The sequence below is a fragment of the Triturus cristatus genome, chromosome 1_2, assembly GCF_964204655.1.
Source record: "Triturus cristatus chromosome 1_2, aTriCri1.1, whole genome shotgun sequence".
NCBI lineage: Eukaryota > Metazoa > Chordata > Amphibia > Caudata > Salamandridae > Triturus > Triturus cristatus.
In genome coordinates this window covers 922,745,784-922,770,890 of record NC_140580.1, presented here as the reverse complement: position 1 = coordinate 922,770,890, position 25,107 = coordinate 922,745,784, and the positions used below count along the sequence as shown (strand labels likewise).

The 25,107-nt window shown below is 45.5% G+C and overlaps 2 protein-coding genes across 5 annotated transcripts in view; one reads left to right on the top strand and one right to left on the bottom strand.

The window, feature by feature from the left end:
* Positions 1-25,107, bottom strand: part of NMNAT1 (nicotinamide nucleotide adenylyltransferase 1) — a 260,444-nt gene that overhangs the window by 143,546 nt on the left and 91,791 nt on the right. The gene's annotated exons all lie outside the window — the stretch shown is intronic.
* Positions 1-25,107, top strand: part of LOC146868336 (uncharacterized) — a 57,817-nt gene that overhangs the window by 4,376 nt on the left and 28,334 nt on the right. For both annotated transcript variants that reach the window (XM_085609800.1, XM_085609798.1), the window contains exons 4-5: positions 2,365-2,444; positions 4,023-4,153. In XM_085609800.1, the coding sequence (XP_085465926.1) occupies positions 2,365-2,444; positions 4,023-4,153 (211 nt within the window). The remainder of the gene's footprint in view (positions 1-2,364; positions 2,445-4,022; positions 4,154-25,107) is intronic.

Below are 25,107 nucleotides of genomic sequence, written 5' to 3'. Positions count from 1 at the left end.
AAAGGGTCCACTTGCATGATGTGGAAAAAGTGTAACTATCTTTTCCAACTCCTTTAGAAGGCATGGGAGTAACACACAGCATTATGAAGGGAGAGACCTCTGACGAGAACACTTTCTTCCTTAATGCATCAATACGCTGCCAATCCTCCTCCAGAGTAGAGGAGAAATTATCAAAGCAAGTGCTGCCAGACCTAGAGACCAAAGAGGAAGGCCATGCTAATTCATCTGTTAAGGCAGCAGAAGACTCTAGTGGGCGATCCAAATACTAACAGCTGGACCCAAGCCAGGGCTGTTTCAATACGGACCCTGAGCCCCTCATGGAAGACCAACAAGAGTTCCAATGAGGAGGAATAAGGTTGTGGGATTTCTTTCAACAAGTCAGTCTCTACTTCCACTTCTACTAGGTGTAATCGAAAGAGCAAAGCTTCCTTTCACAAGAATTTAAGGAGAGGACATCCTCCAAAGACAGGTTGGAAGACCAATGCAGGTGAAATTTAGGCTTGGAGACCATTGGCAGAATGGAAATTCCATTAGAACTATTTCACAGTCAGAGGAAGAAGGAGAAAGGCCTTCTCTCTGCCCGACAGAAGCATCTGAATGCAACACCATGATGTGTAACAGCTCAAAGCTTGTACCGGAGTCAACAAAACACCCAGAGACATGAACACTGGGTAGCATGTTTAGATAGTGCTCATCCACCAAATCTTGACCTAGCCGTTTGTGCCATTCAGAACGGTCTCCCAGTGTCAAGGAACGAATGGTGCTGGAGGTACAGGAAACAAAAGAGGGTGGTGATGGACGGAGCATCAGAACCAATCAAACACTCACACCCAGTCAACAGATCTGGGTTTGATCCATCACCGTTCTTTAGCCCACTCTGCCACCCCAGTTCAGACATGGCCATATGCAAATCAGTCTGACCCTGTGCCTCATGGGAACAGTCCAGCCCGAACTGCCAAGCCATGCCTTCCCTGGACCGGAAACAAGCTTCCTAGGACCGGTTTCTGGCATTTCAGCCGTCTTCAGCCAGGCTTGCTTGAATCCAGTGGCAAAGTGAGCAAGGGACTCACGTCTGAGCATACCCTTCCCACTCGGGGCGACAAATGCAAAAACAACAATTGATGGACAGAATGCAGAACAATGTCATACATTCACCCCAGTACAGAGATCTGGGCCTAAATCCATCGTTTTTTTGCTCACCATGCCATTCCAGTTTGAACCCAGCCATATGCAAATCAGTCTTGACCCTGTGCCCCATGGGAACAGTCCAGCCCGAACTGCCAAGCCAGGTCCTCCCTGGACTGGAAACAAGCATCCTAGGACCGGTTTCGGGCTTTCAGCCCTCGTCAGCCAGGATAGCTTGATTCCAGTGGCATGGAGAGCAAGGGACTCACGTCTGAGCATACCCTTCCCACTCGGGGAGACAAATGCAAAAACAACAATTGATGGACAGAATGCAGAACAATGTCATACATTCACCCCAGTACAGAGATCTGGGCCTAAATCCATCGTTTTTTTGCTCACCATGCCATTCCAGTTTGAACCCAGCCATATGCAAATCAGTCTTGACCCTGTGCCCCATGGGAACAGTCCAGCCCGAACTGCCAAGCCAGGTCCTCCCTGGACTGGAAACAAGCATCCTAGGACCGGTTTCGGGCTTTCAGCCCTCGTCAGCCAGGATAGCTTGATTCCAGTGGCATGGAGAGCAAGGGACTTGCTGCATCCTCGAGCTACTGCCGAATAGCATGTTTACCTTTTAAGAAGGAACAGTGGTGGGTGGAGGATGGCGGCACCCCTCCCAGGGCCAGGGGACAATAGGATGCACGTTTTTCTGGACTATCATAATAACAATAGGTGGGCGAAGGATCTATTTAAGTGATGTCTGTATGCTATACGTCTGTGTTTTACTGTTTATGGAATGATAAAATAATTTTAAAAAGAAATGGGATTTTAAAAATGGACGTCTCTTGTTCAATTTGTATCTCAAATATAGTAATGGTTGACGGTGTATTATATTTAAAATTTGCCTGATTTGAAAGAGGGCCTCTCCCGGGTTATAAAACATAGGGAAAGGGAGAAATATGTGCAATACTTATTGAAACCATTGTCGACTGAGCTCTAGGAAGAATGCTCCTAATGTGTGATATAGTAGTTAACACACGGGATGTAGTGAAGTCCCTCTGTTGCCATTGTACATTGTTTTTTAAACGTCATATATACACACACAAACCCCCTATAAAGTAAAGATTAATATAGCGACACATAGGCAAGCATTTAGGAACCTTGGAAGGGAGTGGCACAAGTGGTGAATTATTAAATTCGTCTTAGAAGTTGAAATATTTAACCAGGCCTTTTTTGTTACAGCCCAACTTCTTCACGTTATTGCAACCAGCCGCTGCTCAATAACTTGGTGTGTCAGATCGGCTTCACAGTCTGCAGCCTAGGTGAGCACAACAGAATCTTTGGCCGAAACGGAACTTGAATGATTTCACGGGTTCCGCTGCAGTGTATTCTGATGGTACGCATTATTGAACATCCCAAGTTCATACACAGTGGAAATCCAGTCTGCTTGGTTGCAGATGCGGGTGTTTAAGGATAATATCATTAATTACCAGGGCAAAAGGACCATTAAAATACAAGTGTCTGGGAGCTGATGGTATTGAACACCTTGCACATGCTAAATATAAAAGCACTCAAACAGCTGAGCACTCACTACGCAGCCATAAGGGTCACCAGCAGATGGATGTTAAAGTATCTGAACATGCAGAGGCACTAAATGGCAGAAGCATTAATGAGAAAATAAGCTATAGCGACACCTGGTCCATGCAAAGAATGAAAAAACACAATCTGCAGAACAGGCAAAGCAGATTACCTGTTTGGGTAGGTCCTTTGTTTGGTTTGTACTGTTATGGATGGACTAAACTTGCCAGAAACATTTTGTAGGATCGCTAGACAAACTACATGGCAGTAGATGGGCGTGTGGATACCTTTTTTCTCTGCACCATGATTTTAGACTAGGACTTCCACGTCCTCCTGCAGTGCCTAAAGATTTGACTCACTCTCTTGCTTTCCTGTTGCTGATGTTAATTTGTTATTTTACCACTTTCCAAAAGTACTTGCTTTTTTGACTTTGTGTTACACACTATTCTGTATCTCTTGGTTCAAGTTTTTTACATTCTTCTACCAGTCTGCTGTTTGGTGGATTACTCTAATTTCATCAGTACCTCAATTACTGTAACGCTGTTCTAGCTTCTTCGGACTACTTGCTCTTCTCCCTCTTTCTGTGTGTTATCTTATACATTCTTCTTTTCCCTTCAACTATCAATGCCTCACGTTTTGACCATATTGTACAAACGCCTCATTTTATTTGGATTAATGACAAATTCCTCTACATTCTACGGGATTGTACAATTGCTTATTGATTTATTACAACTCCTCCTTTCTTCACCACTCTGTGGATGATTTCCTTCCATTCACACCTGTGCCTATTCACTTATTTTCTAGAATCGCCTCTCAATGTCTCCGTTGTTAGCCATTTCTTCTACCTCTTTTCATAATTTAATCTGTTATTGACTAGGAACTGTACTTCCTTCAGCTGATGACTATAGCCTTATAGCCCGCCGTAACCAGCTGTTAATGGCCCGCTGCAGCGTTAAAGGCCCGAGCCGAAGGCGAGGGACTTTAACAACAGCAGCGGGACATTAACAGCGGTATAGCCCTGCTACGAAGGGCTATAAGGCTATTAGAACATTCTGCCACTAGAGGGCAGAATGTTCTACCAAAACAAAGCCCTTCAGGGAGCGCGAGGGGATTGAAATCCCCTCAGGCTCCCTGAAGTCTTTGTTCACAGCCAGAGCTGTGAACAAAGACAATCATTGGACTGTTGGTGCTCCGGGCTTATACCAGCCAGTATTAGCCCGGAGCGCTCCATTGTCTTCAATGGAGCCTCCAACATTCCAATGTTCTAATGGTTCTTATTCCCTCTTTGCCTGTATCTCACTTTTTTGCTTATTGATTCTCAGGGTTTGCTTTGATACTCACTAGGATGGAACATATACCGTGGGGCCTGAAGGTTGTCTTCCACACGTTTGGTGTCAGCTCTCTGTTGGAATGCGTCTGTACTACAATTTTCACATGTTTGGCCTCCCAATGTGTAAGTTTCAATGTGGGTGTTGTTCATTCTCACGTATAGAAAGGCATTACATATTTCCTTGTTTACAAATGCCTGTAAGCAGCTGAGGTGGACTTTACATTTTATACTAATACATTCAGGAATTTCACTGATGAGTACAAGTGAATTTACTGATGAGTACAAGTGTATTTTCAAAAATGTAACCCATTGCACCTTAATGTTTAATGATGTGAAACCCCTTATTCCCTCCCTTTCTTACCCCTACACCGATTACATTCAGAATTTCGCAAATAGGTGGCAAAGGGAGGAATTTTATAATCATGATTTTTAATACAGTGTCATAGGACCAAAACAGGCATACCATTTCATTCTTTTAAGTCAATGCTGATGTGATTTGTGGGTAATCTGCAGGCTACAGATTCTTATATTGGCAGTGCCAACCTTTTATGCTTCTTAACTCAATAAAGATAGATAGAAACAGTAAGCCAAATAGAGAATATTGTCGACAAGACCCCAGAACATTCTCTAAAGCAGAACTCAGAGTTTAGGGATGCGTGCTAATAGGGCGATGAAAGTTGAAACATCCCTTCTGCTCTGTTTATGACTGGATGTGGACTTAACAATGCATGTGTCACTTCTTGCCTTCTAGATGATCTCTCCCATCCCGGAGTACTGCTGTCATGAAGTGCAATAATGATATCCACTAGGAGTCTGTAGTAACGAGGTCCACGCAGGAAGGATGAGTTACAGGAAGCTTTATTGTGGATAGTAACAAGTAGATACGATCTTGTCAAGCAGGTAACAAGTTGAATAGTTCCATACCACAGGTAGTTGCGTTGTGAAGGGGAGCCCCACCAGGAGCAACCTGCCTGCTGCTCAGCCCATGCTCAACTGTCACTTCCAACCTCTCAGGCACCAAACATTCCAAACGCATCATCACTCCAACATTCTATTGACACTGGCTGAGCAGGAGGTGTAAATCACATAACAATAACAAGGGCAGAATACTACAGAGTCCCAATGGACATACCACTACCTACGCTTTACCATCCCCTCACCAATCCAAAGCAGGTATGCAATTGCATTTCCTTTTACTTCAACACTGATCCTATCTGAACCATTCTGTTCATTGTACCTGTACAACTCCATGCAGCAAAACAGCACTTTAAAAAAAAACAATAAACAAGTCAATGCCAAAAAAATACTAGCTTTGGTAATCTAGTAAGACCTGCTATTTGAAACACTACAAATCTGTGAAGGATACAGTACAATGACAATATAACAATTTCACTACCTGTCAGGCAAAGAGTGCCTGCGTGTTGATGGTAAACTGTAGTTTAATTCAGAAATATTGCAAGATCTATCATGGGATGGCAGCTTAGGTTCACTGCAGTCAAGTTCAAAGTAGCTAAATGTTACATCTCAGAGCAGGATTCAAAGTGGAACTCAGTGGCAGGGGCATGCTTCTATGGACTTTTCCTATGCTCTTTCCTCAATCCTGATTCATAGTGGTTTTGGTGAGCTGCTTATCAACCTTAGACTTGCTCTAAACTATGATCTAGAACCATCAAGATCGCAGAAGGTTTTCCCCTTTTGGTCTCTTCCCTAATAACTGGGATCCTCTTAAGGACACACTACACACATTTCCAGTGTGTATTATTGAGCAGGGTAGCACATTGTGTACTGGAAGAAGTAGCTTTTTCCTCTGGCAACTGAGTGGGGAACTAAAGAGACCTTCTTTGTATCCTGTCTTTGACACTAAGACACATAATTCATGAGGAGCTGTACAAGAGGTGAGCTCCGGAAAGTCAAACAGAAAAGGGGTCTTTAGTTTATACCACTGGATTACCTCAAAGTAAGTGAAAGCCAGGGAGGACGAGCTCAGCCGAAGGTGCCTTGCAGATCACGAGTGGTGTCTCCATTCGGAGGTGGCACAAGATCTCTTTCAGTGGTGGGGAGAGCCTTGGTTAGATCTGTTCGCCTCCGAAAAGAACGCGCAATGTCAGCAGTTTTGCGCGTTGGAGTTTCCAAAGGGGCTCCTGCTCGGTGACACTTTTCGCAGCGAGTGGAGCTCAGGCCTCCTATATGCTTTTCTCCTCATACCACTCTTGCCCGAGTGCTCAAGAAGATCAGGAGCGACCGGGCACAAGTTATACCTACGGCTCCGGATTGGGCATGGAGTGTTTGGTATCCCGAGCTTCTAGATATGAGCATCGATCCTCCGATCAGGTTGCCCCTTCGGGAGGAACTTCTGTCACAGCAGCTGGGGAGGGTCCTCCACCCGAACCTGTCCACTCGCCGCCTCCTTGCGTGGAGATTGAGCTGCGACAGTTAACAGCTTTTGACCTCCCTCCCGAAGTCTGTGAGGTTATTGTGGCAGCCAGGCGTCCCTCCAGGAAACCAGTATACGCCTACCGGTGGAACAAATTTTGTAAATATTGTACAGACCGGTCTATTGACCCTCTATCTACATCTTTATTTGATGTCCTCTTGTTCATATTTTCCTTGGCCCAGCAGGGCTGTGCTCTGGGCACCTTGAAGGGGTATCTTTCAGCCTTTTGCTCTTTTCTCTGGCTGCCTGATCAGCCTTCTCTTTTCAAATCACCTATGGTGCAGAGATTATTGAAGGGTTTAACCCATTTGTTTCCCCCTTCACCCTTTATAATACTACAGTGGGGCCTTAATTTGGTTCTCACTTTTCTGAAGTGTGCACCGTTTGAGCCGCGGCACAACTGCCCTCTACGGCTGCTCACCATCAGAACAGCCTTCTTATTGGCAACAACCTCTGCGAGGAGGGTAAGCGAACTGCAGGCACTGTCATCACAGCCTCCTTACCTGATGGTTTTTCTGGATAAAGTGGTGCTCCACACAAGGGCATCTTTTCTACCCAAGGTGGTAACACCCTTTTATATAGGGCAGTTGGTAACTCTACCCATCTTCTATGCACCACATGTGAGAAAGTGCCATCTTTCTTGCATGGTATGACCCCACTTTTTGCAGAATTGCTGATGTACTTTGAGTGTGCCCTGGGCTCCTACCAATCAGGTGCCCATGGCCTGTGTTCCTTCCCTAAAACTGCATTGAAGCCTAAACCCAATTGGCATCTCTGGCCACATGTTAGCCCCTGGTAAATGGTACCATAGGTACCCAGGGCACTGTGACCAGAGAAGGTCCCTAAGGGCTGCAGCACTTATTGTGCCACCCTTAGAGGGCCTGTACCCCGACACACACACACTGCCTTTGCAGGCTGAGTGTCTGGGTGCAGAACAAAACAAAGAGACGACATGGCACACATCCCTGTGTGCCAAGCCCACAACCCACTGCCCTGGCATACATCAGTCACCCCTCTAGCTGGGTGCCCTATGCCAGTGGTAAGGGTACAGGTGCATGAGCCCTATACCCATACAGTGCCCAGGTCCATTCCTGGGCCCTGTAAGTGCAGTGTTGCCATTAAGAGTATATGGTGCTGGGAGGTCGCCATTACGAACTCCACAGCACCATGATGGCTGCACTGAAGACTGAGAAATTTGGTATCAAACTTCTCAGCACATTAAACCCACACTGATGCCAGTGTGGGATTTAATGTAAAATGCACGACAGAGGGCATCTTAGAGATGCCCCCTGAAACTAACCAACAACCAGCGTCCTGACTGAGAGGCTGCCTAGGCTACCACCCAGCAGACATGTTGCTGGACCCCTGGGTAGAGAGCCATCCGGTCTTGTGTGCCTGCAACAATGCACATCCTGGGTGAGGTGCTAGGCCTCCTCCCCCAGGATGGGCAGGGAAGCTTCAAAGGCATGACGCCTTTGTGAGCTTCTCCAGGCCACTTGCTGTACTCAGTAACTGGCCCCCACCGGTTCTGACCCCCACTCTGGCGGGAAGATCAGCGGGAATATCCAAGTGAGGAAAGGAGTTGTGCCAGCCTCTGCCAACCCCACCCCTCAGGTGGGGGAGGCGAGGTGAAGCACGACTCCGGGCTCTCGCCATCTTGAGGATGGGGAGCCCTACCCAATCAGGACTAGGCTCCTGCCCCCCTCTCACTGGAGAGTGGCAGGATAGGGGGTGTATCCACCCCAGGAAAGGGACCCATTGGTCCCTGACCTTTACCTACCTGTAACACCCCTAAATTTAGTATTTAGGGGCACCCTGAACCTTCCTTCCTCAGATCCAGATTTCGAAACAAGAAGAAGAACAAGAAGAAAGAAGACCTGCCGTGCAGCTGCTAACAAGAGGACGACACCAACTGACTTGGCCCCAGCCCTACAGGCCTGTCGACCCTCGAACCTGCTCCTGCTAAATGCCGGCGTCTCCTGTGGTCAGCAACCTCGAAAACCTCAGAGGACCTGACTGCCTTGCTCATCTAAAGACTGGGACTCCCACGAGCAGTAGTTCTGCTCAAACAGCAACAACCCCTGGTGCCAGCCAGGAACTGCAAATCCAGCACACTCTGCACCCGCTGAACCCGGCCTGTGCCTGAGTGAACAAAGACCACGAGGACGTCCCCCGACGACTGTGACCAAGAATCCAGCACCCAAGGACCCTCCTCGACGCTCCGGACGATGCCTGCAGCCTCAACTCCAGGGACCCCCCCAACCGAAACCAGGAGAGGGTAAGATTTCCCGACGCCAAAAGACACCCTGCACCCGGCGCCCTGCGGCCCCCTTGCCCAGCATCTGGGTGCCTACCTAACCTACAGCTTCCCAACTTACCTCTCGAAGTGGTGGGCGCACCTAAAGCATCTCCGTCCCCGAGCTTGCAGCCTTTGTTCATCTTGCAGCTTCTCCATTGAAATACATTGAGCGCCCGATGGCTCAAAAGCACCCCGCACCAAGCCGCCCGAGTGCCCCTGGAATTGCAGCATCTGTCCTATTCTACTTCCCCACTTGCCCTGAGTAAGTGACCAGGAGCCCAGCTCCCACAGCCGCATGGCCTGCCTGCAAGCAGCCACCAACCAAAGGCCCCCTGCCCGCCATAGGCTAACATTGCACCTACTCTCTCTGCACCCGGCTGCCCCTGTGCCGCTGAGGGTGTAACAACTGTACCTACCTGACCCTGGGAGACCCCTGAGTCTATGCCCAGAACCTTAACTCTGCCAGTCGAGTACTTACCTGAAAGCCGATAACCTGCATTTTCTCCATAGGGTAACATTGACTGGTTTTCACTTGGAAATTCTTGTAGGTGTCGAATTTTGAAACTTTGAACTACTCACTAAAAATCACCCGATCAACGAAAACGAAATTACTCACCTGTTACTAGGAGAGATCCCAGTGCTGGATCTTGGTGCTCAGCACTGACCCTGAAAAGTAATTACAACTGCGATTTTCCGATAACCAAACTTTCCTCCATAGGATAACACTGCCTGGTTTTTACCAGAAATTCTTCTAAGTGTCGATCTTTGAAACATACAAATATTCCTTAAAAATCGCCTGTGTAACAAAAACGATTTTTTTCCAACTGTTTACAGGAGATACACCAGGGCTGAATCCAGGATCCAGCCCGGAGTAAGAAAAACCTATGCAAAGTAATTGATATTGCCTTTACTTAAAGATTCCCATTGAGCTCAATGTTATAATTGTGTTTAACTTATGTCGCCTATTGCAACAACTGTAACTATTGCATTTAAAAGTCTATTGCTTATTGAAAGTATTCAACTAGAGCATTTCATTCTGAGAAAGTATTTTGATACCTACTTGTGGTTCTAAAATAAAACAACGATATATTTTTATATACAAAACAATTGGCCTAGAGATCAGTTCTTGAGTGTGTGAGACCATTTGCTGACTCAGTGTGTACAACAAATGCTTTACATTGTCCACTGATACTGCCTTACTGCTCGACCAAGCTACCACTTTAGAGTAAGGTTATATCTAACTTTAACCTCTGCCAAACCTCTGGGGACTGTGGACTCTGTGCACACTGAACCTTACGTTGGTGCAGTATATACAGAGCCACTTTCTTACACCGCTGCATCCTTCCAAGGAAGAGGAGCGTCTCCATTGTCTGGACCTACAAAGAGCATTATCGTTCTATATCGAACAAACCAAAGAGTTCTGGGTGGATGACCAACTCTTTATAGGGTACGTGGGTGCAAAGAAAGGGTGTGCTGTTCAAAAGAGGACTATATCCTGCTGGGTTATCCTCTATCAAAATCTGCGACACCTTAGCAAAGAAAGATCCTCCTGAAGGACTTAAAGCCCATTCCACCTGGGCAAAAGCAGCCACCACGGCTCTACATGTGTGGGGTTCAAGTTTCTGATATCTGCCAAGCATCCACATGGGCATTGCTGCACAGGTGTGCCAGACACTACTGCTTAGATTCCCAGGTTCGCAGCGAAGCCCTGTTGGTCGCTCTGCCTTGCAGGACTTCCTGCAGTTCCAGTTCCGGTGATGGTATTGCTTGAGTATCTGTTCAAAGTTAAGGAATCTGCGGCTAGATGTCTCTATCAGATGGACAAGTTACTTACCTTCGGTAACACCTTATCTGGTGAAGACATGATCTAGCTGCACGTTCCTTACTGACCCACCAATCCTCCCCACACTGTGGAATTGTTTTTAGTGTCAGGTATGTTCCCCTTCAGGGCCCTAGGTGTTCTTGTTTAACACACCATGGTCAGTCACTTCATGGCTCTGTGCTTCTGGCGTGGAAAGTCATGAAAACAACTGACGTCAGCCCGCCAGAGTGGCACTTATATTGATGACACGGACGTCACAACGACGACGAACATGACGTCATGTGGAGTCGACTGATGCCACCTACCGGTGTGCAGGGGTACTGCTAAGTAAAATCTTCCAGATCCAGCCTGACGCCCGGAAGTTCAAAAGGTAAGGAATCTGCGGCTAGATCATGTCTCTACCAGTCCTCCGCTTGAAATCCGGTAATTTGCCATCTACCACAATCATCCTTCTCCAACGTAATGATTGAAAGACCAGAATTCCTGGATATCAGTGTAACAACACCCTTATTCTTAGACAATGTTGGAGAACATGAAGAATCATGCACCCAGCCATTGCGCATAGAAAGCGCCTCTATTTCTGACCCTCGTCTTCTGTAGAAACACTAGGTGCCCAAATTTGCAATATTCAGAAACCTTCCTGTGCTTCACCAGGTGATTAAGCCCTTTCATATTTAAAGAAACTACTTCTGTGTAGAGATAGGTCAGACATATAGAACCAAAATGTGATGCTTGGTGTGAGAGGAAATCATGGTCTATCTAACAACCAAAGTTTGAAATATCTAATGAGGGTGAACATGCACCTGAGAGAGAGAAAACAGAAAAGGATAGAGGGGAGTAAAAAAAGAGATTAGAATTAAAAAAAAAAGAGAATTCCCTGAATATAGGGATCAGCGCATCCACGAGGCAAAAAAGTATGGACCAGGCAGTGGGGCACACATGCAACGGGAGTCCTCCCCACGAACACCTAAATAGCAAAACAAGTTAACCATGATGTTGAATGGCCAGGATGCAAGCATGAAAAACCACATAAGATACGAACCTAAAATACCCACTGAATCGGGAGGACATAGAAAGTGAAAAAATACAAATAACCAACTCCATGCATCCCCATCATTTAAAAGTAATCAAATGATATAACAGTAAAACAAATATTCATGTAGCAAACAGTCCGAGCGGAGGAGCGGACCTTCATACACATAGATGTTGTTATGTCTACTCCCAACCAATAAGAGCCAAGCCACTCAAAACAGCCGGCAGCACAAAGCAGACCTACGCATGAGATCCACCGCCTGAGGAATGTTGAAGACGAATACATTGAATAAACATTAGTACTGTTAAGTTAATATGCTTGAAAGACAAGAGTACCATGAATCTCAAAAACAATTGGGGGCAGAGACCAACCACTCATTAACATACCATCATAGAAATAGGTCTCGTTGGAACAAGTCAGCACTACACAACATGCCCAAATGGAACTAGGATATGAGCTTGAAAATACAGGATGCAGGTAACATACATCTTATAATCAATGAATTGTCAAGGGTACCTAGGGACACTACAGAGCAGCATAGCATATCCAGAAATACAAGAGGGCAAAACGGCCGCGAGTTGGAGGTGTACCTAAACATACTATTGGAGACAAAACGAAAATAATCACAGGCAAACAATGAAGACCAATGCGGGACAGGCGGGTCCCAGTCCTCAAAATCTGTACTAACAAAAGGCATGTTAAATAGTAGGCAAAGAAACATAGGACACTGGATTATAGCATCTCCACTGGACTAGTTCACAGGGGTTACCAAACCCGAGTATTTTGTTTTGTACAAACTTTATTGGGTTTTTACAGCACATACAATATGTTACATTAGTTCAGTTCTGCACATCTAATCAGACCACAAAATTTGCCATGTACATATATCTTGGATATCATTGAATGCAAAGTAATAGCGGGCTTATAGTTGGTACAGGAAACATTATTCGTGCAGTGCTTATATGCACAACATTATTAACCATAAATGTGAGAAACTACAAACTCCCTCCCACCTCCTTCCTACTGGCAATTGCCTACTTTCGGCATCGGGACAAAGGTGAGCTCAGTTACACTGTCAATACCCTCCTGATGGCACAAACGAACAAGTTACTTACCTTCGGTATCGCTTTTTCTGGTGGATACAGTATCTGCTAGTGGATTCCTCACCTTATGGATTTCTCACCTTAAGAATATCCCCTGCACCAGCATTCCGCGGACATTTTTCCTAGCTCTCCACGCTGACGAGGTCGTCACAATGCTGCAGCTCCGCATGACGTCACTGGAGCCATAGGAGGGCCACGTCGGCATGATGATGTCAGTTCCACCCAATTTTTCCATGCCTCCGAGGCGAACGGGCGGGCCGACCATAGAGACAATGCATACATAGTACACAGTATTCACACAAATACACACAGTGTAAAGTGAAAAAGGAAAGCAAAAGAAAGCAAGCATTTCCTATAAGCCTACACAAAGGCAAACAGAGGTAATACAAAATGACAATATGAAGCAACATATTAACCAAAACCTCTTTTAAGGTATAAAAGGGTGGACAACGGGGAGGTGGGTGGGTCAGTGAGGAATCTACAGGCAGATACTGTATCCACCAGAAAAAGCGTTACCAAAGGTAAGTAACTTGTTCTTCTGATGGATACATCTGCCTGTGAATTCCTCACCTTATGAATAGAATCCCACAGCAGTCCAACCCCCGGAGGAGGATGTCCACCCTTCTATACCAAAAAGTCCTGCAAAACAGAGCGCGCAAAATAGCCGTCCCTCCTCATCTCGGAATCTAAGCAGTAATGCTTCGTGAAAGTGTGGAGGGAGGCTCAAGTTGCGGCCTTACAGATGTCCAACACAGGAACACCTCTGGACAAGGCAGAAGTGGATGATTTAGCCCTGGTGGAATGAGCTCCAATGCCTTCAGGAGGCTCCTTACCAGCCAGAGCGTAACAGATCTTGATGCACAAGATGATCCACCTGGATAGAGTGCGCTTGTGCACCGCCTTGCCCTTCATGCGTCCAACGTAGCCCAAAAAGAGCTGATCGTCCAATCGCAGGTCCTTCAATCTACCCAGATAGAAACTAACCGCCCTCTTAGGATCCAAGCGGTGAAGCCTCTCTTCCTCCTTGTAAGGGTGAGTGGGGGGATAGAAAGTAGGGAGGGTAATGGACTGCCCTAGATGGAAGGGAGTTACCACCTTAGGCAGAAAAGCAGCCCTGGTCCTGAGAACCATCCTTTCAGCATGAATAGTCAGAAACTGAGGCTTAGAACTCAAAGCCTGAAGCTCACTAACCCTCCTGGCTGAGGTGATAGCCACAAGGAAGACCATTTTGAATGACAGCAGTCTTAAAGGACAACTATGCATAGGTCCAAATGGGGTACCCATTAAGAAAGTTAAAACTAGATTTAAATCCCACTGGGGCATAATGAAGGGAGTAGGCGGAAACATATTAGTAAGGCCCTTAATAAACCTTAAAACAAATGGAGATTTAAAAAGAGACGGCTGATCAGGCAAACAAAGAAATGCCGATAAAGCCGAAAAATAACCTTTAACAGTAGCCGCAGCACAACCCTGCTGGGCCAAATGCAGCAAAAAGCAAAGAACATCAGAAAGATGAGCTTTTAAGGTATCACTAGACCTCTCTCCACACCGTTTAACAAATCTTGACCACCTGTAGGAGTAAATGGACTTGGTGGAGTGCCGCTTGGCTGATAAAATAACATCCATCACGTCAGGCGGGAGAGAGAATGAATTCAGGTTGCCCCGTTCAATCTCCAGGCATGAAGGTGCAGGCTCTGGAGGTGGGGGTGTAGAACCTGCCCCTCCGACTGCGAGAGGTCTATTCTGAGAGGGAGACGGAGCGGAGGGTGCAAGGAGAGGTGAAGAACGTCTGTGTACCACACCCTTCTTGGCCAATCCGGGGCGATCAAAATAACTTTAGCCCGGTCTTAGTGAATCTTCCTCAGAACCCGAGGAATCAAGGGTATGGGAGGAAACGCATAAAAGGAGTTGTGAGTTCCAACTCAACTAAAACGCATCCCCCAACGCCCCCTGCATCGGAAACTGGAGACTGCAGAATGACGAGAGTGGCAAACAGGTCCACCCGAGGAGTCCCCCATGTCCGGAAGATGTGTCGAACTACCTCCGGATGAAGCCTCCACTCGTGGTCGGTGGAGAACTGCCTACTGGGACTGTCCGCACGCACGTTCAGCACCCCGGCCAGATGATTTGCCATCAAGCAAATCCGACGGTCCTGAGCCCAGGACCAAAGCCACAACGCCTCCCTGCAGAGACAGTACGACCCTACTCCTCCCTGCTAGTTGACGTACCACATCACGGCAGTGTTGTCCGTCAAGACTTGAACCGACTCAAGGCGAAGGGAAGGGATAAAGGCCTTGAGCGCCAAACGTATCGCCTGCAATTCCAGAAGATTGATATGAAGCAATCTTTCCTCTGGAGACCAAAGACCCTTGATCTCCAGATCCCTCAGATGAGCACCCCACCCTAGGGTAGAGGCATCTGTTATCACTGTGGCCACCGATGGAGGAAGATGAAAGGGTTTTCCTTGAGAAAGATTGCCCTCCACGCTCCACCAAGACAGATCCGCTGCAGCTTCTCTGGAGATCCTGACTCCCTGAGATCTCCGTTGTGCTGATACCACTGCCTGCGGAGACACCACTGGAGCGCCCTCATGTGCCAGTGTGCATGGTTGACCAACAGACCGAGCAGGCATAGGAGCTTCAGAACTGGAACAACCGCTCCATTGTGAAACAAAGGGATCCTGAATGTCCAGAATCCTTTGCGGAGGAGGAAAAGCTTGGCACGCAGTGGTATTCAGTATTGCCCCTATGAACAGGTTGCGCTGAGAGGGTACCAGGTGATATTTGAGCACATTTATCGAAAAACCCAATCTGAACAACAGCTGAGTTGTTACCTGCAGATGGCGACACACCATCTCTGGCGACTCTGCCTTCAGAAGCCAGTTATCCAGGTAGGGGAAATCCGGGATCCTCGACTTGTGGAAATATGGATTTTTCTGGTCAGTTATGTCCCCTATCTTGGACCCCAACGGTTTCATGTATAAATCACAAGTACATGTATGTTCCCTCCAGTTCCAGTTATGAAGACGCAAACACATGTGCGTCCACCGCCAACATGTCCTCTTTCAGATCCGCCATGAATGGGCCGGATATTCCATTCCTGAGTACGAAAGGCCACCGGCTTTATATGGTTCACTTATGACATTTTACAGTCCAGGCAAGTAGGCCCTGATTCTGCCATCAAGCTTTTCCTGCCTTCTGCCTCTGAAAGCTCCAGTCTGAGCTCGCATCTGTATCCATGAACTTTGTCCTCATTCTCTGCGAAGCTAACGGTGCCTGACATCAGCCTGTTGCCTGCCATAAACTGTATTTCACCTTCGAAATTATCTGCTCCGCTCCCTACCCAATGCATTCCTGTCTAGTAGTTTAAGTAAACATTCTTCCAGCTACCGAGCAAAGGGCCCGGCTTCTCTGTCTTTATGCAAGTAATTCATAGCCCTGTTACTATGGAAGATTTCTGCCCCCGCATATTGTGTAGACACTTAGACGCTTGTACACGCACTCATAGTCAGTATAGAATAAGATTCTACTCTAAGAGACCTCTCTTTTGGATAACATAGTTCTTTAAACATAGGATGTTAGATATGATTTGGGATTAGGTTGACTTGACTCTCCAGACTTCTGTCGCCACATGTAGAGCTAAATGTCAAGTCCCCTTCACCCCCTAGTTGCACGTCAATCACACGTCATGCTGCTGCGCGCGCATTTCTGCCAAGTATTTCTGCTGACATTGCGAAATTCTTTCATGGAACCACCCTATTATGACATCATACCGGATGACGTTCTTTAGTTACGCCCAGTTACACCCACTTTTGCTACGCATGTATGTTTTATCTTTACTATCAATTGTTACGCCTCCTCCATTTGTTTCACTGTAATGCCTATTGTATAAAAATGATTACTTGTCAATAAAGTAACGTTCTTCACTTCCTGAACCTTCGTGGTGATGGAATATGGAGCTCCTCAATTTAAATTGATTCTGGAATAAAGCCCGTTCCGAACCTCTAATACCACGGATTATGCCTCTTATTTTACTGAGCTATTGTTATAGATTTTCCGCATCAAATTAAGTTCCGGTAATTAAATTATTTACCACATAAATGGCGCCCGAACAGGGACACTTTCTCATCTCACGCGCCGGCGGTGCGTTGCAGGCCCGGTCTCCTGTCACAGCTGGACGGACAACAACGCGTACCCACAGGATTTCCTGTATCTCCCTCCTGCCGAGCGGGGGTAACTGAGGCTGCGATCAACACCCAGACGAGGCGGTGAGAAGTGCGAAGTATCCCGACCAGAGCCTAGCTGAGAGAGCAAGATCCGAGGTATACAGAGGCCCACCAGTTTTCCGAAGTTTCCGAAGTTCCGAGTCGAGTCCAGTCCGGTTCAAGTTCAGTTCAGTTCCGAGGCCTTCCGTTCCGAGCTACCCGGTGAGTACCATTATCGGGGAGGCGTTCTGACGTGCACATAGGTTGTGCCGGTCAAGACGGGTTTGGGTACACAAATCCGGTCTGCACTGTTTCAGCAGTGTATCTGTACTGTTTAGCAGTATATCAAGTATGTCTAGTATATAATTCAGATTTACCTAGTTAGTATCGAGTATTATGCTTAGTGACTAGTTCCCTAAAAGACCATCATTGTTTATTCATTAAATGTTAAATGTTAAAATGTTTTAAATACGTTCTGTATATTGTGGTGTGAATGACTGTTCATTATTGTGTTTTATGGTATTAAACGTGTTCAAAATTAGGTATCAGATCAGTTCTCAATATGCCGCTCTTTTCGAAATTAAGACAGATCAAAACCAGAAAAGGGGTACTCGAAGAAGCTGTTCCCATTCCTCCTAGGGACACTCCAGGGTACTTCATGTATCATAAACATGGCCTAGACGCCATATTATTTCTTGATCTATGGGTAGACTACACCAAGGAATCACCAGAAAGTCAGAGGTGGCCCGCAGCTGGGACCTGGGATGCAGATTGCATTATGAAAGTAGAAGAAGAATTATGGAAAAGGAAAGCTAGACAGTCACAGAAAGATGCCATTGAATTATGGCGTAAAGAATCATATAGACGCACAGAAAAAGCGTTCAGACAGGAAGAGAAAAGTAAGGAGAATTCAAATAAAGTTCGAGAAAGTGTATTAATTGAAGAAGGTACTCGAGTAAAGTCAGAACAAACAGACAGACAAAGAAATGCCCTTGTGAATGGTATGTATCCTCTTCTGGCCGAAGGACTACCTAAGGCTACTCCGGAGATACCAAGAGACTTGCCACCCCCATTGTTTCCGATAAAAGCACATCCCAAAGGGCATCCCAGAACCGCAGAAGATGTTTTTTCTTTCCTCTTATTTAGACGACGCAGCTCCCGAGTATGCTAATGCTGCGCCACATAGACCGCCTGCTGAGGGGGTTCAACGCCAAGACCCTCCTCCGTCTGTACCTCTGCAACAGCAAACTCCGACACAAGTTCCGGCAAGCACATCTGTTTCTACATCCGCATCCACACCTACGGTTGCTATATCCCGTTCAACAAATCCTTTCACATCCAGCACCCCAGGTGGTGCTACCGGAGGTACATCAAGCATTTTTTCTACGCCACCCAGAACAAATAAACTTTCCTTTCAAGAATTAGCCCACCAACGTACGCCCAAACTAGTAACTCCCAACACGCTCAAGGAACTTCTAATAGACTGTAGATATGACCCTGTGCCCGGAAAAGGGGACGAAATGATGCTGGCATCATTACGTATCCGACGAGCTGCAATATATTTAGGGAAGCTACCAGGAATGACTGCACATTTAGAAAATATATATCATTTTGTTCAATCAGGGCGAGATCCTGAGAGTATTAACAGAGCCATGGAGTACCAAAAGGTGGAAATACAGGGGGAACTGTTACGTTTCCTCATAAACTGTGTGATCAGAAATAAAGATCAACCAGGGGTAAATCCGGAAGAAATGCAGATTCTTACCACATGGGGTAAGAATATATCAGAGGGGAGACATGATAAACGATCATGCATAGTAGCTATGAGCCGAAAGATCCGCAAGGAAATAGAACGAATACACGAGGAAAGATTAGCAGTAGACGAACCAGAACAAATCGAGGACGAGGAAGAATTAGAACTGCCCACAGGACAGTTAGAAACAATGGCCTATGTAGGTAGAGGAAGATCTTGCAATAATACTAGATGCTTTACTGATCAGATATGTCCGATACGTCCAGATAATAACAGAAAATTCCAAACTCCTATAATAAATCTAAGGTCCCCCGAACATTCATTCCAAGCCGCTGACAAATTACTCCGAGAACGAAGGGGTTATCATATACTCGATTCTATGGACGAACAAGAATTAGCCAGGTCAGCCGTTCACTGGGTTGACAGTCCCGGAAAATATGGTGATGATACACTAGTACATACGTTTTTGAACCTCGCCCCAGATGAACAGCGTTTAGCTGGTATCTATATGATTCAACAACTCCTTATATTATATAAAAGCCAACACTCCGATCCTGGTCCCTTACCTGATATATTGACTGAATTACTCACGAATAAATGGAGAGGTTCCGGTACTAAGTTAATTAGAGAAATACTAGAATCCAGAAAGCAGTACATCCTTTTTGTATGTCCTGAACATGTCTCACTGCCCATCAAGGAAAGAACGACGCATTACATGGATAGACAGAATCCCTTACGCGAAGTGCACCCGATAAAGGGTGATGACAATGAGTTTAAACGTGTGTTTGTATACACACCCATATCTAAAATAGAACTATTGGAAATGAAGAAGGTGGTACCCAGTCATGATAAAGACCCAGCAGGTTTCCATCGTGAAATTAAAGATATGTTACTCATGGGAGAATATACCTACCCCGACATTATGACAATATTGAAGGTATTAATGCCTGCGGGCATTTACGAAAAACTCAAGGAAAAGGATTGGGAGGTGGGAGACCAGAAGATAGATTGGACAGCATTAGAAAACGAAGAAAAAGCTCGAGGTCCAGGTTCAGGGCTCGGGGACAAGATCAAAGCACTACCAGGTCTACTAGTACAGGTACTGCCACGTTTATTAACTACGAAAAAGGAAGACTGGGGTGCAATCTCAGCCTGTAAACAAAAATCAGATGAAGACACTAGTGATTTCTATTCCCGATTTGAGAAATGTTTTGGTATAAATAGTGGAATAAAAGCAAGTAGCGAGTCATATCCACATCTGTTTGTGACAAAATTGGTTGAAAATGCCTTGCCCCAAGTTAAGAATAGAGTATTGAAGTTCGAGAGTACCTGGCAAGGTAACACTCCGTCACAAATGTTACAAATGCTACAGTACCATCACAATAGAATTAGAGAAGAACAAGAACATGAACAAAGACGCATGAAAGACACGAAAATGAAAATGCTAGTTTCCCAGACAGTGCCAGTTGACGGTCATAAGAAGGGTATAACACAGTCCAGTGTTTCAACAGGTCCTGTTAAAGGGACGTGCAACTATTGTAAACAGCCAGGTCATTATGTACACGATTGTCCCGTTTTAAAACATAATATCGCCATAGGTAACACAAAAGAAAGACCAAGACCACTTAGACAGGATCAGAATCAACAAGGAACTCCGCAGCATGCACAGTCCATGCCAGCTCCGCAACAGTCTATGCCAGCTCCACCACCGCAGCCTATTGCTGCCACACAAACAACGACCCGACAGATGTATCAGACCGCACAGTATGACTATCCTGATTACCAACGATACTCATGAAACAGCCTAGAGAGGGAAGTTGGCTTACCCCTTATTGAGGTCCCTGTAGATCAAGAAGGACCTTATGTACACAGTGAACTGTTAGGTCAAGATAGAAAATTCTTACTTGATACAGGGGCAAGCCGAACAACAATAAAACGTAGTGAAGTTCCAGGGGCACCCCTCTCAGGCTCACAGAATATTTCCCTTGGTTTTTCAGGAAAACCTATCATTAACGAAGTAACACAGCCTCTTCCACTTACGATCGGTCCCTTGACACGAACTACAGATTTATTACTTACTAAATCATGTCCAGAAAACTTGTTAGGCATAAAAACTTTGAAAGCTCTAGGAGCTATTATATGTTGTTCTCCAGAAGGAGTAAGATTATTTTTACGTGATTTCAAAGGGCACTACGTGTCCAGAGACATGGATCACCGACTACAGACTTTACCGACACATTTATGGGCACAAGGCCCTACAGATGTTGGTTGCATGAACATTACACCATATCGAGTCACACTAAAGGCAGGAGTGGTACTTCCACGAATGCGACAATACAAGTTACCCCCAGATGCTGTAGTGGCTTTACTACAAATCATTGACGAGCTTATTACCCAAGGAGTGGTTGTGGAAACTGACTCCAATGTATGTAATTCCCCGATAATTCCGATTCTTAAACGAACCGATCCAACAGCCCCGCCAGTATATCGATTGGTTATTGATCTGCGCGAATTAAATAAATGCATAGTACCACAATACCCCGTAGTCCCAGACATTTCTTCATTACTGACAGCCATTGATTCCGAAGCAACATTCTTTACTGTAATTGATCTCAAGAATGCCTTCTTCAGCGTCCCAATAGATCCGGAAAGCCAATACTTGTTCGGATTTAGTTTAAATGGACGAAGCTTTAAATTCACACGCGCACCTCAAGGATTTACAGAAAGCCCCAGCATTTATAGCCAAGCACTGAAACGAGAACTCAACAGTATCCACATGCCAGTCAACACTGCCCTGCTTCAATATGTCGATGATCTGCTGATCACCGCTAGAAGCGAACCTGAATGTGAGAAAGCCTCACTGACGGTATTACAATTTTTGGCCGAAAAGGGGCACAAGGTGTCCCCTTCTAAGCTGCAATTCTGTGTCCAGCGAGTTGTTTACCTTGGTCACTCGCTGTCCAAGGAGGGAAGGCAGCTTACACCAGATCGCATCCAGCTAATTGCAAATATGCCGATACCCAAGACACAAAAGGAGGTGCGGGCTTTCATAGGCCTCACTTCATATTGTAGGCAGTGGATCCCTCAGTATGCATTTCTAGCAAAACCCCTCATTCAATTGACAACACAGGAGGCAGCCACATCGACTGTTCTCCCTTGGACTCAGGAACATACACAAGCTTTTGAAAGCCTAAAGAAAGCCTTATGCCAAGCACCTGTTTTAGCAACACCATGTTACAATAAACAGTTTACACTCTTCGTTACAGAACGCGAAGGTACTGCCTTGTCAGTACTCACACAGGAACAAGCAGGATCACACAAACCATGTGCTTATTTTTCTAGTACATTAGATCCCGTAGCTCAGGCTTTGCCTGCGTGCCTGAAATCAGTGGCAGCAACAGCTTTAGCAATTAGACAAAGCGATGCCATAGTATTAGGACATCCATTGACAGTACAAGTACCACATGCAGTAGAGGTTCTCTTGAACCGCACACAAACACAACACTTGACTATAGCACGACTTACTGGTTACGAATTAACATTGTTTCAGCCACATATAGAAATCAGACGTTGTAGTACATTGAATCCTGCCACACTGTTACCTATAAATGGAACAGACCCACTTGCACATGATTGTATTGAAATTATCACTATCATGACGAAACCCAGACAAGATTTAACAGACGTCCCATTGTCAGACCCAGACCTGACGTTGTATGTAGATGGTTCATGTATGAGAACAGGTACAGGAGAGCTAGTGGCCGCTTACGCAGTCACAACAGACGCTGAAATCATTGAAACAAATTGCATAAATACCTTGTCCGCTCAAGCCGCAGAGCTCATCGCTCTGACACAAGCCTGTATTCAAGCCGCAAATAAAAAAGTCAACATATACACTGATTCACGTTATGCATTCGGAGTTGTACATGATTTCGGCGTGCTGTGGCGAGAGAGAGGTTATTTAACTTCTCACGGTGCCCACATTCAGCACGGACCCCTTATTCATGCCTTATTAGATGCAATACATTTACCCACTGCAATATCAATTATGAAATGTAAAGCTCATACGAAAGTTACTGATATCATTTCTCAAGGCAATGATCTAGCTGACAGAACAGCTAAACAGACTGCTCAAACTCAAACATCCGACATGACAAAGACAATAGTCCCGACACCAACACATTGCATGATGGTTAAGGATCCCGCTCTTGACGTAATCGACATACAGACACATGCTACACCAGACGAAATAAAGAAATGGACTGAATTAGGAGGGATCCAAACGGATCAAGGATGGATGACGAAGGAAAAATCTGTGTGGTTCCTTCCTGATTCAATGGTCCAAGTCGTTATTAACACTGTACACAGTCCAGCACATCTAGGAGAAAAAGCTATGCTAGACAGCATCCAACACATTTGGTCCAACAAACATTTACGAGCAGCAGCTAAACAAAAAGTTCGTACCTGTATGATCTGTTGTCAGTTTAACCCAGGAAAAAGCATTCCCGTAGAACAGGGTGGATTTCAGCCTCCTGATCACCCTTTTGAAGTCCTCCAGATGGATTATATCCAGATGGAACGATGTCGAGGATTCAAATACGTTCTCGTAGTTGTCTGTGCTCTTTCCCGTTGGACAGAGGCATACCCGGTTTCAGATTACACTGCCCCGACTACTGCCAAACAGTTAGTTCGAGAATTCTTCCCACGGTACGGTTTACCACGTGCTGTCTACTCAGATAACGGCCAGCCGTTCGCATCCGAATTAATGAAACACGTTTCACTTTTGTTAGGCTATCAGTGGAAATTTCACTGTGTCCGACACCCCGAGGCAGCAGGTCTCGTGGAAAGACATAACCAGACCCTGAAAATTAGATTGTCCAAAATTTGTAGAGAGAAAGGTGTCGACTGGGTAGTAGCCTTACCCGTTGCACTCTTTTACATGAGAATGGTAGCACACTCTCGAACAGGGCTATCCCCGTATGAGGTGATCTTCGGTAGACCACCAAATATGTGGGGGACGCCTATACCACGCAAAATAACTGATATTGACTGTAATATGCTGACAGATTACTTGGCTTCCTTGATGTCTGCACTACAATCTTGTCGTTCACAGGTAGCTGCAGCCTTTCCCGACAACACCGAGGTGAAACCCCATGACGTAATTCCAGGAGATTTGGTTTTAGTAAGGAACTTTGATCGGAAGTCTCAGCTGGATCCTAGGTGGAAGTCGCCTCAACTCGTATTGCTAACGACGAGGACAGCCGTAAAGATCGAAGGACGAAAAGGCTGGATACATTCAAGTCATATCAAGAAATTTCATGGACTACCGTCAGACGTAAACGACACACCTTGCGTGTCTTCCCCGAGTGACTCAAAACTTCCTTTGGTTGAACTGAATAACCATGAACAGTACAAACTAAAACTTAGGTCTAACAAGTCAGGCAATTTGATTGTTTAAGTCCTCTCCAAGGTGAATCGGTCGAATTTGTCTCTGACATGTATCCCTTAGACCTGTACAGAGAAAGAAACAGAAGGATAAAGTTGAAACGACATGCGTACTGTAAATCACTGCGTAGTCATTGCACAGTGACGTTATTAATTTTGTTTTTCCTAAGTCTTTTAATAATTACTGCAAGTATATTGTTGCACACATATTATCCTATTTCTAGACATGTTTACAATATTACTGCTGAACATTCTTTTAGTGAATTACCTCCGCATGAATTGTCCTATAGATTTGCGCTGCGCAATAACACGTTTATTAGTATGTTACATCATTCCCATCAGGTTAGCAATGCTACAAATTGTTGGATATGTGGCCGACTCCCTCCCTATCAGAACTATAAAGGAATTCTACCTCTTTTTCCATACCCATTTACACACAATGGATCCTGTGGAGCATGGTTTAGTTTAATTAATTCCCTAGATTCGAATTCTGCAGTTTACCAGGATAACTGGGTATGGGGAAATTTGAACTTAGTTTTACTCAAAGTCTGCCACCCCAACAAGGAGGGACTTCCCAAAAGAACAGGAACTGATCTAGAAAATGAAGTATATGGATTAGGTAATTTTACGCTCAATCTCATGATCTTGAATGTCGAATCCGAAGCTACTCCAATTTTGCCCGCCATGTCAGTATTTCCAGTTAAAGGTGAATTATGTGTAAGAAAGAATGGTTCCATACATATGGGCCATAGTAGATGCACCTCTGTAATAGAATTTAGTGATCAAGGCAAGTCTACATTTAGAGCTTCCCGCCATTCCTACTTCATATGTGGTCAGACGGCATACATACGTTTGCCACTAGATTGGGATGGTACCTGCTACATCGGATTCCTTTTGCCACCTGTTTTCCTAGCTCCTCCTGATTATCACAGAAATACTCATTTAGTACACAATAGAGAAAGGAGAGATCTCCCAATAGTCGAT